Source organism: Dermacentor andersoni, chromosome 4 (assembly GCF_023375885.2).
Source record: "Dermacentor andersoni chromosome 4, qqDerAnde1_hic_scaffold, whole genome shotgun sequence".
NCBI classification, from domain to species: domain Eukaryota; kingdom Metazoa; phylum Arthropoda; class Arachnida; order Ixodida; family Ixodidae; genus Dermacentor; species Dermacentor andersoni.
Window position 1 is genome coordinate 47,462,731 of NC_092817.1, and position 17,881 is coordinate 47,480,611.

At 46.9% G+C, this 17,881-nt stretch overlaps 1 protein-coding gene across 1 annotated transcript in view; it reads right to left on the reverse strand.

The window, feature by feature from the left end:
• The window catches only part of LOC126537080 (uncharacterized), a 30,462-nt gene extending 13,641 nt beyond the window's left edge, over positions 1–16,821 (reverse strand). The window contains exons 1-5 of the mRNA XM_050184224.3: positions 16,492–16,821; positions 15,475–15,681; positions 6,322–6,530; positions 2,533–2,858; positions 592–787 (exon numbers count right to left, since the gene is read on the reverse strand). Coding sequence (XP_050040181.2) covers positions 592–787; positions 2,533–2,858; positions 6,322–6,530; positions 15,475–15,681; positions 16,492–16,719 — 1,166 coding nt within the window. The 5' untranslated portion in view covers positions 16,720–16,821. The remainder of the gene's footprint in view (positions 1–591; positions 788–2,532; positions 2,859–6,321; positions 6,531–15,474; positions 15,682–16,491) is intronic.
• Between the last annotated feature and the right edge of the window lie 1,060 nt (positions 16,822–17,881).

Sequence of the window (17,881 nt, forward strand, 5' to 3'; positions counted from 1 at the left end):
CTTAGCATTGCTTTCCACTGCACTCGTCAATTTCAGTTTGCGCGTCGGAATTACGAATAAATTCGGTTTCTTTTTTATTGGCAAACCTGTGGTCAGTGTACGTTTCTCATGGGTGTGCTTCAGAGATAAACATTAGTTGTTTACACTACCAATGTTTCCTTCCAAGCCTCAGACAGGATTTAGTCGGTGGAGAAAGGGTGACGTGGATGACGTAGGTCAGTGCGACGCCATTATTTCTCACTTTTTCACAATGTTATTTTTGAGTATTTCGACGGTTTCTGTGCTCGAAACGTACTCAAAAGTGAGCAGGCTATTTTTCGCGTACTTTGAAACGCGGCGTAATCTTTTCTCGATAAGCGTCCACAAGTCTCCGCGCAGGCCTCAAAAATTTCTAACTACACGGAGACCTGCTTCGGGTAACTTGAAAGTGGCGGCGCCACTTCTGTCCTTGCGTCCGTTCCGGCTTATCGGGAACCCGCTCAAGGCAAGACCGAAACTATCTGCACGGTCACCTACGGCGCCTAATCGACCGGTCTGAAGTTTCTGTTCTGTGCCCCGTCAATCAATTCAACGTCGAGTGAATAGACTTGCCTCGCAGCGAAAGACTTGTTCTCGTGCTGAAACCAGCGGTCTACTCGTGGGTCGAACGTCTCGATGGTGGAACGCGGCTGGCCGCTGCTCCATCCTCCAATCAGAAAGATCAGCTCACTCGGCAGCCGTGGCAGCCACCGTTCGGGATTCGTGCGACCGCACTGGTCACAGCGCGCCTTTTTCAGCTCCATGGGCTCTGCAAAAGTCGGAGAATGCGATGCACGTTATTTAAAACACGCAGAAAGTTTCGTATGTTCAATGTTATTTCGCGATCCTGGCGATACAATTTTACCGCATTAATTGCACCTGCAGAATCGTGAACAGCTGCGGGACGGATGAAGAAATATAATTTCGATGAGTTTTTGTCCATGTTACCGAATGTGGACTCCGTACGAGAACTCTCCACGGGAACGTCGGATGTGAAAACGTCAACTGTGTCATGGCTATAGAACACTTGGAAAGCTCCTGTCCAGCCACTTGAATAATGCGTCCAATGTAAAATGTTGTAAGAAACAGTTACAGGAGTGAACGCACTGCACGACGACATATTGAAGGCGAGAGCAAAACACTCGGCCGTCCACTCTCCGACTTGTATTGCTAAAGTACGTCACACGTATTGAAACGTACTTCAAAGACCGTATCATAGGTGTTTGATGATGTATGCGACACTTTCTAACTTCTGATTAGTGATTTAATTAGCGCTTTTGCTCTTTATGCATTATAATTAGAGTGCACATGTGTGCCCACTGCGCTTTCCCAACAAACAGCCACTCCCCTGATTTGCACGATGATAACTATGGAGCATGCAAAGCAGCGTCATACTTACCGATCTGGTAGAATGCAGTATGTGCTACACTGTGACTGTATAAATATATGTATCCGGAAGTACCACCAATGGGGGCAACTTGTTGGCGGGAATAAAACTCCGAGAGGAGAGTTCATTTACCGAGTTGCTTGGAACTCCTTTTGCTGGAGCAACCACTCATTCTCTATTTTACTCCCGTTCAAATATATCACATTCATCGCTGAAAATACCTGACTCTGCAAACGAAAAAGTTGTAATTTTTTTTTAGAGAAAAATGTGTATCAAGTCAGTCATTGAAGCGATGATACTATGCATGCGCTGACCTTACTCTAAGAGTAACGAGTAATGTCATGAGCTACTTGCTCTTGTCAATACTATGGTAGCGCAATCAACACAAGTAGCAGCTGGACTCCCCTGCTCATTTTCATTTGGCTTTGCGCGCGCAGCGAGAAAATATTATCGTCAACTTTGAATTTTAATATAATAATGCCCTTTTGCAGAGTTATGTAAGCTGTCTGTCCTCGAAAGCTCCCCTGCCACGAGAAAATCATTTCCGCTGGCGGAGCGTCAGATGTAGAAACAAAAGATGAAAGGGAATACCACTGAATACATATTGTTGCGCAGTCCTCTGGAAGAAACAACCGTTGCAACAGAGGAATGGCGCCGGTTAGATCGAGATGCAACCCCATTATTCAAGTATATATATATATATATATATATATATATATATATATATATATATATATATATATATATATATATATATATATATATATAAGGTTACGCACATAAGGGTATAAGGTTACGCATATGGCAGCGAAATCAATATCTATATATTCAGGTGGACCTGTGCAGATACGAAAGATAAACTCGCATGAAACGTGACTCCTAAGGTGGATCTTTAACCCACTGCGGTTGCTTTAGCGAATACAATGAGGCGTAATATTGAAATCATAGTTGCGCAATTCATGGTAAAAATCGGCGAGTTTAGTGAACCTTACCGTGCCCAAGAGTGTGGGCGAGAGAGCTGCCGGTAGCTGCGGAGTCATGCATACGGACAACTTACACGACTTCTTAACAGCGTTCCACCAATGTGGCGCACAATGAGCAAACACCTTCGGCATATCGAACCTCACCGTAGTTAGGCTCGGATTCCTCCTGCGCGGCTGCTGCTTGAGCGTCTGCTTGAGCGGCGACTGCCGCCTCGGCGGCTTGCAGAGCTTGCAGGGCCATGAAAAAGTTTCCGGCCTCGTTGACGGCAGCGGCGGCAGCCGCGGCCGCATTCGGAGCCGCGTTAGCCGGTGGAGTCGGTGCCGGCGGGTTCTCCGGCTCGGTCAGTGCGCGCATCAGCTTGTTGGGCGAGCACATGCAGGGGCCCAGCGTGAGGGCCTGCGTGATGGCCTCCTGGAACTCGGCGCTGTCAAACAGCGAAGGCCAGCGATTGCGGAACTCGTCCAGGGAACTGTGCAGCACCGGGGACGAAGCGATTGCCGCTGTTCACAAGTTTCCTCGCTCAAGGAGATAGCAAAGTCAAACATCCATAGGCTGTGACAACCGGAGAATGTAGTATAGAAGCTTCCCCCACAAAACATGCAGTGAACTTATTGCCCTTCTATGTCTGAAAGAGAGCAGAGTCATGCCAGAGTGCAGCTTAATGACGTTGCTCTGCTAATATAAATGTTAGGCCAACTTGAAAATAGAATCTCGTTGTTTCAGGCTAAAATATTACCTTGGGCGAGCACTGATATAACGATCACTCATAAGATTTGCCCAGGAGGTTCAGGTTTTATCCTAGATCCACTAACACAAGGGCAGATTTGTGCGGAGAAAATAGTCATTTCAGGCACGCAGCACTACTTTACGTCACGGAAGTAAGCGAACCTAATTGAATGGCGCGTCCAAGGAGATTGTGCGGGAGTTGGACAACGTACATGCAACCTTTTGTTCTTAAGTTGTCACCGAATATAAATGAGTTTAGACAAAGTACTGCAGCGAATAGCTTTCCTCCATTCTTTTGTGCGCTTTCGTGGTGCTCGGTTTGTGGCCAGAGGTAGGGACAGAGGTATCGACGAAAGGAGCAGGCGTTCCTTGGCGAGCGTAGCCTGACTTGAGATGGACGCGCTGTCCACCTCTATTAGCGCCAGAGCGTGCTGGTTAAAGACTTTGTTCTCTATGCGATTATGCAACGAAATTACAAACTACCCAAATATCCTCACTGCAACTAACTTACGTCGTCACACGCGCACCCGCTCCTTTAAAAGTTCGACTGTTCGTTGACATTGGAAATTACAATGGCGACAGGCGCCGTCCTGTCGTTTGTGTTCTTCTGTCCTGATCTATTGCGCCTTGCTCTTTACTCATTCACAGCTTCGCTGGTCATCCTTCTTCACAGAGTGGAAGGGTACTATCTTTCTCTTTTTTGCATTTCGCTTCTATCGCGATGCGGCAGCCGCGGCCGGGATCGAACCAACGACCTTGAGTTCAGCAGCAGCGCAACGCCACAGTCACTGGGCTATCACGGCGACTAGGCCGCACGCATTATAACCTTAGAGACAACTTGTCGCGCTTACTCAGCTCGAGGAAGTTCACAAAATTGTTTTGCAGACTGGCGAACAGGTAATTACGTGTTGCGCTGTACGAATGAAGGAGCTCTGGATCGGAGGACTACATGATAGTGACAGATGGGCATGGGTTAGTGTTCAGCAACTCCTCGCATGGGACGATGGCATAACGGTATATATGCCTTCTCGCCATAGCAATATTGAGGCCGTAAAGAGCTTCTTTAGTTCTTCGGTCGCGCTGAGGACCCTAAGGAGTAGGGGGGTTACTGAAGGTGCGAGTGATACCAGCTCACAGTGGTTCCAGATAAAGCTAGGTGAATGCACCAACGTGATCAAGTACTCGAAAACACACGTGGATCCTATGTCAGTACCTAAAGTCAGCTTTGGGTTCTCTGTCTGAAAGAAGCATCAATTTTCGCTTCTCAGGACTCCGCACTTATCGGCTACGCGCGAGTTTCGGCCGCATGCGTAGTACTAAAACACGCTGCGTGATGTCAAATAAGTTGATCGCTCACGAGAGGCAAGCGAGACGAGGCAGGGCGGGCTCGAGACTGCACGGAAATGGCGAAACGGTATTTATGTTCCTCGTATGTGAACCAATTGACAGCTTTTACCCTGGTGACGTCAGGTGCAGGTCCCTGTTGGCCTCACGACCGGCCGTAGATGGGGCCAGAAAATGAGAGAGGAGAAGGCGATTGCCTTTAAAAGATTATATATATATATATATATATATATATATATATATATATATATATATATATATATATATATATATATATATATATATATATATATATATATATATATATATATATATAGGATTATATATTAAAAGATTATGATTATCAGCGGTGGTTTAATTTAAAGGGAGCAGGAAAAACTGTTTATATAGTAACGCTGTATGTAATATGTTACCCAGAGTACAACCAATCTCTCTACATGGCTTTTAAACAACATGAAAAGGGATTTTAACAAGTAGCGAGACCAGCAGCCACGAGGGCATTGCGTAATCAAGAAGTACAGGAGACATACGCGAATATCTTTGAAACTATCTACAAGTATTCCACAGCTACCTTGCTTCTTCACAAGAAAAGTAGAAATAACCTATCAAGATAGGGTCAGGGAAGGAGACAATCTCTCCAATGCGATTCATTGCACGCTTGTAAGAGGTGTTGAAGCTATTAGACTGAAAAGCTTAGGAGTGAAGATCAACGGTGAATATCTCAACAAACTTCGGTTTACAGATGACATTCTCCTGTTCACCAACACTGGGGATTTATTTTAACAAATGATTTAGGACTTTAACCTTGAAAGTGAAATAATAAGTTTGAATATTAATATGCAGAAGACAAAGGTAATTTTCAATAGCCTGGCAAAGGAACAAGAATTCATTATCGCCAGTCAACCTCTAGAGTCTGTGCAGGAGTACGTTTATCTAGGTCAATTAGTCACAAGAGACCCTGATCATTAGAAGGAAATTTACAGAAGAATAAAAATGGGTTGGAGTGCATACGGCAGGTATTACCAAATGCTGAATGGGATCTTACCACTATCGTTGAAAAGAAAAGTGTAAAATCGAACCGCCGTGGTTGCTCAGTGGCTATGGTGTTGGGCTGCTGAGCCCGAGGTCGCGGGATCGAATCCCGGCCACGGCGGCCGCATTTCGATGGGGGCGAAATGCGAAAACATTCGTGTACTTTAGGTGCACGTTAAAGAATCCCAGGTGGTCGAAATTTCCGGAGTCCTCCACTACGGCGTGCCTCATAATTAGAAAGTGGTTGTCGCATGTAAAACCTCATAATTTACAAGTGTAAAATCATTACATTCTACCGGAGCGGGCAGAAACTTGAAGGTTAACAACGAAGCTCGAGAACAATTTAAGGACCGCACAAAGAGCGATGGAATGAAGAATGTTAGGCGTAACGTTAAGAGACAGGAAGAGAGCGCTGTGGATCAGAGAGCAAATGGGGATAGTCAATTTTCTAGCTGAAATTGAGAAAATAAATTGGAGCTGGACAGGCCGTGTAATGCGTAGGGGAGATAACCGGTGGCTTATTAGGGTTGCAGAGTGGGTGCCAAGGGAAGGGAAGCGCAGTTGAGGACGGCACAAAATTAGGTCGGGTGAAGAAATGAGGAAATTCGCAAAGCGCACGTTGGAATCAGCTATGTCAAGACAAGGGCCATCGTAAATCGCTAGGGGGGGGGGGGGGCCTTCGTCCTGCAGTGGACACAAAAATAGGCTGATGAGGAATATGTTACGCATGCATAAATTTACTACAATCGCCTGCACTGCTTTGGATCAGGTTTCTGAGCTATGCCATCTATTGGCCAGGTGCCATATCAGGATAGAAAAGGCCAACTCACTCTTTGCTGCATCGGCCAATGCGGACGCACTGGAGCAACTCGAGCAGTTCTGTGCGGTCTACCGCTTCAGGTGACGAGACGGCCGAGAACCATCGTGCAATCGCGTGAAGCACGTCTTCTTCGTGGACGGGATTAAGCTCCGGCGAAGACAGTAGCTTATACATGAGCCATGCAGGGGTGTCCGTGAACTCTTCGCTGCGCTGCCAGATCTGCGTTCGCCATGCACGCACGGCTCAACCCACGGAGAAACGATGTACGCACGTGAAAAAAACAGAACCTACAAACTCTATAGGCACCACAGATGCGTGGTCATTCGATTCATTAAGACACGTAGTAGAGGTAAGAACACTTCCACGTATAACAGTGGAAAGATGAACCTTTCTGTGGCACGGGATACGTTACCGTGATATGGCACATGTTAGGCCCACTGCGCTTGTGCCACCTTTCCCAGAGTGACACGTTATACATGCCGAGAGATCAACGACTTCGCATACAGCCATTGCGCACCATGCTAAAGCGTAGTATAAAAGTTTTGGTGCTGAGCAGAATTAGGCTATTTGAGCGTTACTCATCGTCAGCGCATCGCCAATGCATAGCCAACTCTTATGCTGTGGCGCCATCTGCCAGAAGCAAACCTCTTTCGTGGCACGGTGCCGTCCGTTTAGAGCCAGTGGCATCAAATACAAATAGTTGATCTCAACAATAACAAGAAATTTGACCTCAGAGTGAGATGAGACCAGCGATGGCTTATTTCCTATACATGTCTTGCCTCGACGGAAAACAATCATCAAGCGCGAATTCGGCTCACAGTGGGTAGTCTGGGCCGAGTGGTCGCTACAACGTTGTTGTGCAATCACGGTATCGGCGCTAGCCACCACGGTTGACCACCGATAGGACACGCTCGCGCAGTGGGCCTAACTTATCACGTATCGCGGTAACGTATTAAGTACGAGGGTGAATCGAAAGTCCTTGCACCTATTTTTTTCAGTCAAATTACGCCTGTAGGTGCGAAGTAAACATATCCATTCCCAGCGGTGGACCTTTCCTTGATAGGCCCGGTCTTATCTGCTGGTAGCTCAGTGGCACGGCGCTGCTGTCATTTGTTTAAGATGGCGGCTGTGCTTCACACGATCACGGCGTACGAGAAACAAAGTGTGATTTGTTTTCTATCCAGCAAGGGACAAGCGCCTATCGAAATTCACAAGGAAATGCACCCCGCGTGTGGAAAAAGGTGTCTCGCTTTGAGAAGTGTCAGTTGGCGCTGGTGTGATTTCTAAAAAGCCAGTGAAAACTTGCATGACAATGAGCGTTGGGGGAGGCCGCGTGCGTCGCTGACCGACAACATTCCCACGTGGATGCAATGGTGAAAGGTGATCGGCGTGTGCACCTCAAGGACATTTCCCGGGAGCTTGGCATTTCGTATGGGAGTGTTTACGACATTGTTCACTGGTCCTTAGGGTACCGGAAGATTCCATTTCGGTGGGTGCCTAAGCAGTTGGATGACATGATCAAAGGCAAGCGAATGTTTGGTTAACTGAATCATCTGCAAAACTGTGCCGAGGAGGGTGAAAGTTTGCTGGGCCGCATTGTTACTGGCGATGAAACGTGGATACTGTATTTCACGCCGAGATTGAAGCAGCAGGGCACGGTGTGGAAACACCCGGGTTCTCCTGAGACAAAAAAAAAAAAAAAAAATCTGTTCAGTGCCATCTGCTGGGAAAATGGTGTTAACGGTCTTCTGGGATCGCTGAGGATCGCTCCTGCTGTATTTCACGCCACAAGACGCAACCTTCAATGCCGACAATTATTGCTCCACATTGTCACGTCTGATGGTTGCCATCAGGCGAAAGCGCTGATGGATTCTCGATGTGGACAATGCGGTTATCCTCCACGACAATGCGAGGTCACATGGAGCAATCAGAACCGCTCACATGCTCCGGTAATTTAACTGGGAGAATCTGGACCACCCACCACAGAGTCCGGAGCTTGCCCCTCGTGGTTTCCACGTGTTCGGTCCGCTGAAGATGTTCCTGGCAGGACAGTGATTTACGCGCAATGATGAAGCCAAAACAGCACTCCGACGGTGGTTTCAGTCACCCGGACAAATTCTACCCTAGGGGCACCTCAAATTTAGTTCTGCGGTGGGACAAATGTCTGAACCGGTGGGGTGACTATGTGGAAAAATAGCGTAAGGTACGTAGAATAGTACGTATATTTGTAATTACCTGTATGTACACTATTTTGGCTAATAAAAAATAGGGGCAACCACTTTCCGATTCGCCCTCGTATTACGTATCACACAACGTTTAGAACATATTCATGTTCGGTTTGATTGAACGCATTTATGCTCTATTGGCGTCTATCCTCTCTATCAGACCAGACGAAATCCTACGGTCGAATACACAAGTCAGCATTTACACCACAGCTAGGTGCCAATCAAGATTCCTTTCCCACTGTACCCCGAAGTACCAGCTCTTTCCGTTGGAAGTTGGCGCACGTGTATTTTATACCCACCTTATACTTGTGTCTTCGTCTTTTTTCACGCCATCCGTGCATTCATCTAACAATGACTTAGTATGACGTATCGTCAGCAAACTTACGTGCAAGTTAGTTTGCACATGCGGACTTGGGCAACATTTATGGCAATGTACAGTTCTGTAGTGGTACCGTTAGTAATAGAAGTTTACATGTGCAGTGGTCAACAATGGGCGAACTTATTACAGAACGCTATATCCGTAATTCGTAGGTGGAAAGTTTTAATTTTCCCGGGTTCGGTAAGCTGGCTCGACCAGCTTACCGAACCATTCATGTATATTGCACTTCAAGAAACTTCGTGTGCCCTCGAAGAAGTGTTCACTGAAGTGACAGCCTTATATGAGAATTTACAAGACCTCATTTCCCAAGTCCAGGCCTCTCCGACCACCAAGAATCTGCCGTCTCTCGGTGGTCTAATCTTCCTTCGTGTAATTGTCGTACACTTTGCTATCACTAATACTGCTTCGCCTTTCAGGCGAAACTGCAGCCTCCAGCTGTCTTCTTTTTTTTTCTGTGAGTCCGAATATAAGCACTCCTTCGCGTGACTGTTGTTGATTTTGATTTCAAGTGAGTCCGGCTTGGCCTCATTTCGGTTACTGAGTGAACTATACAGGGTGCCCCAACTGTCATGCACAAACACTTAAAAAATATAGCAGTTGCGTTACTGTAAGAAGTCCTACTGCGTATTGTTTCCAGTACAGTGGAGTAGCCGCCAATAATTCTTTCGCCACTGAAATTTATTTCTACACTTACAATTAATTATCTAGTTCGAGAAGTGCTGTCCTAATTATCAAAGTGTCATTGAGGCATATGTAGGCACCCCCAGGCACCCTCAAATGACATCAAACTGCTGTGTTTTCAGCGACGTTCTAATTGCATGCAATTTTTTTCGACTGGCAAACAAACCTCACGAAATATGAACAATACCACGTGACTGCGCTCCCACCCGCTTCATAAAGCAGCGCCCTTAAATAAGCTGATTGAAAGCAACTGCGTTGCCTCTCGCACAGCGCATCACCTTGATAATGTTACGGAAGGAGCACCAACAGCAGGTTTCGCGTCTTTGCAGCTATTCCTACGTCCCGCTTATTGTCCCTTCTGTGAAGGCCCACTGATTACATTGATTACAAAAGCGCCTTGATAACTCGGCCGAAGCGCCGCTCTGACCACGCACGAAACGCCAAAAGCAATGTAACAGGCATAGCACGTTTCAATATTCCGGCTTTGCTCGCACCGCATCGACAGAGTGCTCGCGCAGGTATATTTTGCGCCAGAAACTTGCTTCGGACCAAAGCCAAACTAAAGTGGCGGTTTTAGTTTTCATGAGAGTGTATACATGCTGCAAAAACAGGTTAATGACATAAAATAAAAGCAAAATAAACTGATTGGGAAGCGACTCACGTGTTGAGAAAGGGCAAAACCGATGCGTTCAAGGAAGTATTCACTGAGCCGAATTGGCGATCGGGACGCTTGCACAAAAAAAAAACCCATCAAACTTCAGTGTGCCCTTATCTATGAATTCGTAAGCGTCGTTGAACACCAACTGCTGCCTAGAGGACGTGTTCGAGTAGGTCTCCTTTGGCAGCGACGCAGTGCTGAGTCCGCTTTGTCACATCTTCAGTGGCTTTCTTGATGACCGACGCTCGAATCCTACGGCAGACATCCGTTATCCTTTACTTGAGCTAATCTGACGTCCGTCGCGATCATGTAAGCACGATCTTTCACATAATCCCCCCCCAAAAAGAAATCGAGTGGAGAGAGGTCAGGTGACCTAGCCGGCCAATTTACAGGCCCGTGCCTTCCAATCTTTATAACGGTGGTGTTTGGGTAGCACACAAAAGTAGGAAAGGAATGACAGAGACTAGTAAAGAGCGCTATTACCGCCTTTATGAACCACTTAAACCAATTAAAGTTAAATTATGGGGTTTTACGTGCCAAAGCCACTTTCTGATTATGAGGCACGCCGTAGTGGAGGACTCCGAAAATTTTGACCACCTGGGGTTCTTTAACGTGCACCTAAATCTAAGTACACGGGTGTTTTCGCATTTCTACCAAATCAAAATGCGCCCGCCGTGGCCGGGATTTGATCCCGCGACCTCATGCTCAGCAGCCCAAGAAGTGGAAGATGTGACAACGGAACTTCGCTGCGAAACTCATCCACCACTCCAAGGATTTCGTCCGCGTAATGCAGTCCAGTCAGTGTGTGAGCGAAGATGGGACTAAAAACGCAATCAGCACCGGAGTAAATTCCGCACCCCACATGGAACGACCACTGGTACTGGTGCTGATTGCGCTTAACCCAGTGTGGATTCTCCAATAGTGTGCATTATGCAAATTTACCTGGGCGTTTCTGTGAAAATTGGCTTCATCTGTGCACATGATGTTGCTCAAAATGTCCGGTGACTCATCGGCTTTTGTGAGCACCCAATTCGAGAAATCTAGAGAATTCCACAGGTCCCTATCTTCCAAGCAATGGTGCTGGTTAAGGTGGTACGGGTGAAAGGCCGTCGTTTAGAATCGTCCAAACTGATGACTTCGAAATTCGTACCTGGGCGGCCACGTCCCACACGCTAGAATGAGGGTTTGAGGCCATAAGCGCTAGAACATCCGTGCGTAGGCTATAGGATTCAAAGATGTAGTCCACCGCTGCTGTTTCTTGATGCTGCCGGTTTGTCTCAGGTTTTCATCATTTCTGATGATAGTCGACGCGTATGATCGACCGTCACACTTCCATGACTGATATATATTTGCGGCCTTCGTCTTGTCATTTGCAGCTACCAATGCCAGGATCATTTTTACTCTCTGCTCATTAGAGAAAGACATGGCGACTGGGGCGGAGCAAAACGCACTTTTAAACATTTTCACTGATGTTGTTAATCTGCTTCGCTTTTGTGGTGATAGGTGTAGAGGCAAACAAAAAAAGAACCATCTGTGCACTTTATCTACGTTAAGACAACAGCTATCACAGCTTGTTTCCAACTAACACCAAACGCGACGTGTTTCATCGGGCAAGGCGCGGCAGATAAGGCACTAGCTCTATCACGATGTTTTACAGCAAAGCTGATTATTGCTAGCCGATTCGTCCGTCTGTTTGTACGTCACCTGTACGCCGAAAACCCCTGCAGCTCAACCCCATGTGAATTCACACACACACACACACAAAAAAAAAAAGCGAGAGAGAGAGGCGCGCGATTGGCGGTGCCAGTAAAGTCGTTGCTCTCCGTCGCAGCCATGCGCGTACGCAGCAGTTTTTCTCCGGCTCCGAAATGGGCAGGCCAACCGTCATACATACTCCTGAGGAACAGGTAGCTTTCGATCAGCAACGCCGCGAACAGAACCGCGAGCAAGCTCGTCTACGGAGTGCCCATGCTGCAGCCCAGGCACAAAAACAGGCTCGTGCAGACAAGCGCAAGCAGCAACTGCGTACCGAGAATCCGGCAGCCTACCAAGCCGTCGTTTAATTAAGCGTCAGGATTAATCCAGTGATAAACACTGGGGTTGCACATTTCAGCTTCGCTGGTTGACCATCTGCGGTGCCTTTTTTTTTCGTTATTTCCTTCATTTCGTTCTTACTAACTCAAAAGGAGCCTGTTCGAGGGTGCTGCTTTATGATGTGGGTGGGAGCGCAGTCGCGCAGTATTCGCGATATTTCGCAGGGTTTATTTATCAGTCGGAAAAGATTAGTGCGCAATTAGTACGTCGCGAAACATACCGCAGTTACATGTCCCTTGGCTGCGCCTACAAATGCTTCATTGACACTTTGATAATTATGATAGTACGTCTAGAGTTAGATAATTGCGATTGCTTAATTCAGTCTCAGCAATGGAAAAACATTACAGGCAGCTACTCCAGTGTACTGCAAACAATATGCACTAGGTTTTCTTCGAGGAAAACACTGATTTTTTATCTTGGTGCATGATAGTTAATTGGGGCACCCTGTATATATTTATGACCTCTGCATACAAGTGACGATGTTTCTATCCCTAATAAATGCTGTAAATTATTAGAAGTATTTTTTAATGAGTCTTTAGCTGTGCTTACTGCAAAGAGAAGCGATAGTGAGACACACATGATTCACGTGCATCTCACACGCCGTTGATGAATGACTCTGCCGAAGGGGTCACTAAAGTCTACAGGTATTTTTCAGGGTCAAAAAACATACAAAGCATATTGAAGCGAGGTGAACATACAGCAACATATTGATTCTCTAGGCATAAGCTATCCACACCTTTAGAATTAATTGTTAAATGACAACCTCCTATTTAAACATAACATAAACTTTGTCCTCTCTATATATTTAAATATATTGTATATGTGCATCGTGTTTACAGTGGGAATTAAAAACAATGCTGAAGTGAGAAAATACGGATGAGGCAGCTGTCGTTGGTGCTTGTAAAGCGCTTGTTCTCCTATTGTCAGAATTCGCGGAAATAAAGCAAAGTATGAATTAAAATCCGTGCGCGTCGGCGCCGACATGATGCAGTAAGCTATTAGCCACAATAAAATATTAAGTGAAAAGGCAAATGAAAAGAAACCTCAAGATGATGTGGGTAACAGAACTCTGGCAATGTGACGTTAGGTGGGAAGGGAGGTACGTTTCGGCATCGCCAAGGGGGTAGGGGCTCAGCCCTCCCGGAAAACTCCAGAGGGGGCTCGGGCCCTGAGCAGCTCCCCCCGCCCCCCCCCCGCCCTCGTAGTAGGCACCCATGATTATATTAGCACGCGTTTCGCGTAAAACAGAAGTACACTCCTACCACGATTTCGCGCTAAATGCGGAATAAGGACCTTGTCAAAACAACCATTTTTGAATTCCTTGCCACCTAGCACGAAGTCGCTGATTCAGCTATATTCATTAAGACATCTCTGAAGTTTTCCTCATTGCTTTATCAAATTATTTCCGTCCTGCCCTTATTGCCTTGTATTACACCTCTTTGTCGACGTTTCAGATTTTTTTATATTTATGTCATTGTGGATCTGCCTGTTTATTTTTTGAGCGACTGTTATCGCGCTGTTTGGATTTTCTTGTTGCCCCCAAGTCTTACACGCGTTCCACAATGGCTTCATCCGAATACATTTTGGTAATGCGGTGAAGCATACGCAATGCATTGCGGTAAAGGCAATGAGAATTCGGGAACGTACTGGGGCCTAAGTAATAAGTGCAAACAAAATGCCACTATTTAGTATACTTTGGCGGCGCCTCCAGACCGCCAAAGGGGCAACGGGGACATCAAAGCTGAAACGCAGACTGGTCCGTGGGTTGGGGGCCCGCCGAGGCTACCGGGTGCAGTGAGTGCATAGCTCGGTTGTCCGCTATCCTGGACGGCCGATTCGTATATGCGATCAAGCCCCAGCACGCTCCGACCTCGGCGACCCCAACCCACTGACCGTGCTCGTTTCAGATCCTATATCCGTTCAAGTGTGGATGGATACGCATACGCCGCGGTGGATTAGTGGCTTTGATGTTTGAGCGTGATGTCGGGAATTCTCGAAACCCGGTTGCAGCGTCCACATTAAGATTGAGGCGAAATGCAAAAACGCGCGCGTCCTTAAATTTAGGGACATGGTAAAGAACCCTAGGCGGAAAAAAAATCATCCGTAGTCCTTGACAGCGGCGTCTCTCCTAGCGCCAGTGTTGCTTCCGGGAGTTAAACCAAAATCAATCAATCAATCAATCAATCAATCAATCAATCAATCAATCAATCAATCAATCAATCAATCAATCAATCAATCAATCAATCAATCAATCAATCAATCAATCGGAGAAAAACGCACTAGGCCTCGCTTGTCCCATCTCGTCGCCTGAGCCTTAACTCAGCGTTGAGGCATCATGTTGCGCGGCGACCTAGCTTGGCCCGAATAAACGTGTGGGCTTTATCAATGGGGCCGGGTAACACGAAGCGCGAAAAGAAAACCTGGGCTGAGAGGGCGTTTGTGTTTGTCTACTTAAACATAGCAACAGCTCCAACGTTTCTAGTAAATCTCTCCGCAAACACAATAGATTCAGGGCGTTTTTCCTATCTCTCTAGGGCCGGCGCAAACAGGCTCGTATAGACGGACAGGCGACGATTATCTATGAGCGGTCGTTTATCCGGAGCCCCTAATGGTGTAGGTTTCACCATGGTCTGAATGTTGCTTCTGCAATGTTCATGACATGCTTGTGGCTTATATGCAAACAGTGTAAACAGAGCAGGCAATAACCTAGCCTTGTAAAAGTGAATTAAGACAATCTACAGTTTTCCTCTCAAAAGTTTGTACACCGACTTTGCCTGTTTATGCAAAAAGGTGCTGGCATTTTATTGACTTTCGGCGGGTTTTCTGTTGCATGCGACAGATTTTCTTTAGAAAAGGCAGAAATTTATACGGTTCTGTAATAGGTATTTTCTTATAGATTTATCCATTTGTGACAGAGGGGTTTACTCTGTCTATAGGTAAAAAATAATTTAAACGTTACCTGTATGCTCAGCGCATGTTTCTCGAGTACATAAAAATTTCGACAACAATTACTTCTTTCTGCCAAGCGAATGAGTACAGTTTTGTCAAAGAATGCTTTGCCTCATTTGAAACTGCATTAATGTCTATGTTTATTGGCCCGTTAAGCTGTGGCGCTCGGACGCTCACCTCGTCAAAGTTCTCGTGCACGAAGGTGAACACGGCATCTGCGAAGCTCGGGCTGTAGTACTGCCGCGTAAGGGCGGCCAGGCCCATACAGTTCTGAATCCCCATGGTCTTCAGCAGCAGCACCAGGCACTGCTTACGCGCATCGTCCAGCAGGAGCATGTCGGCCGCCTGCAGCACCTCCAGGATGTTCTGGGGGCTCACGCATAGCTGCGTTGGAATCGACCACGCATGCAGAGTCGTCACCACGAAATGAACCAAGCGTTTCTCGTATATACATAGCAACTCGTTGCCTGCCAGTCGCATAGCGTTAATGCATTCGTGACCGCCAAATGTCCTATTTGTCCTCTTGCGCTCTAGGAACGTGTCCTCGCGGGTAAAGCGAGCGAATTTTTTCTTGTCATCCACAAATTTATTAAAGACCCATCATACCGTACTCCCTCTTCCTGAGAGGGGAAAAATTTTACTTCAATCAAGTGTAGCATGGAGGTGCAAAGAAAGTGCAGCTGCAGTGTCCGCTGGAAGGAACTAGGTCGTGGTGCCATTATTCAATTAACCCCTGTTCGCCGAAGTGCCAGCGCAACGTTGTTGCACGTGGTTATTTTAGCCATCCGACAATGTCATTATTATGAAAAATCTAAACCACTACGGTATAAGCGGTGTACTGAGTCCATGTACGGCCGCGAGTATAACAGACTTCTTTCATTTTATCAATTGTACAAGGTTGAGTACTTGTACTTAATTGCAGGTTTATCACTTCCTCTTACCCTGAAGCTACGATTCTCACCACTTTCCGTTATAACAATACGATAAAAAGTATTTTATCAAAAGCGACCCCTCAGATCGAACGCTTCATCCTGTGGTGCCACATGGCTTAGAAGCAGATCACAGTCAAGGCGCGTTTGCGAACGTGGCGTCCTCTCAAAGCTGCGCTTATCGTGTCAACTTTGCTTCTCCGGACACCACGCCGCACTTCGGGTTTCTGCACTTGTTGTTTTCAATGCTGCGGTTGTTCCCTACCTGGTCTGTGTACTGGAACGTAAGCAGCGCGTCGAGCACGGCGGCTTTCACACCGCCGATGAGGACGTCCCTGGGCGAGCCGAACTGCTTGCGGAACACCGCCGCGAAGTAGGGGCTGACGGTGCACAGGAAGGCGCGGTGCGCGCGGAATGCACCGCCGTCCGAGGTGCGTAGCACGCAGTCCGCCGTCGCATCGCCGCCGGGCAGCAGAATGCTGCCGGAGAACATGGCCGCCGCTCCGCTCCAGGGGTGCGAGCGAGCTGCGCGTTCCAGCGCCGGGGCGGGGCTCGAGATTCCACGTGCTGCTCGCGTGGCTGGTGCTGCTGCTGCTGCGGCTGCTGATAACGCCGAGCATTATTGGTTGTACTGGGCCTCTTCGATTGTCCGTCCCCGGCAGTCCCGGACTGCCCGAGGCGCTGCATACGCAACGCTCATTGGCTGAAAGCACCGCGTCAAGCAGCCCGGGGCTCTCGGTGACACGTCATCGAAGACGCCCACAGAAGTAGCAGCTCCCGTGGCTCAGTAACGCTTTATGGATGAGTGTCACCTGTAGGCAACAGACCAGAACAAAGATTTTGTTTTCCTTGCTGACTTTGCTATTGCGCACGGAATTTCTGAATTAATGTTTTTGGCGAACAATGAATGACAGGCATTCAAGTCATTTTTTGGGTTATTACAGGAGCACAGCACGAGGAAGAAGTTCGGCATGCGACTCGCTTTCTTTATCTTCAAAGCGCCACTCGTAGTAGAAAACCAAGCAACGAACCAGCATGGTCAGAGGAGACGAAGCGTGATGCGATATTTCCGGTTGCCGTGGCATCACACGTGAAGTGTAGTGTAAATGCAACGCACACCAATGTTTTATATCCAATGAGAACTATCTGTGGAAGTTCAAAATGAAGCCGCAGGTCAGTTGAGGTGGAGCTCGCTTCCAGGGATTTGCTTGTTTTTTCCTCTCTATTGCTGGCAAACGATTCCAGAAAATATTTATTGAAACAATCCTATGGCGGCCTGCTGATAGAAGAAGTTGAAACAAGACAACCGGCAGGGGCAGTGAAGAACGTAAAAAAGAAGTGAGATTGAACAAAATGTAGAATGATTTCTATTATTTCAATTCTTTACGTTGACCTACTTATCAAAATTCATAGCAATAGTTTCATTACACTTCTAAATTACAGTTCTATAGTCACACGCTCTACTATTCAAATCTAGTTTCGTTTTGCTTCTAAACATACGGAAAACCGCCTGCTTCTTGGCCAATCCCCCATAGTGGATATGCGCCACTGTTTAGGATACAAGACAAAACAAGACAAGACAAGACAAGACAAGACTTCGTTGTGTATTACTAAGTGCAGTCTTATTACACATTTTTGTGCAGCCAACTTTATAC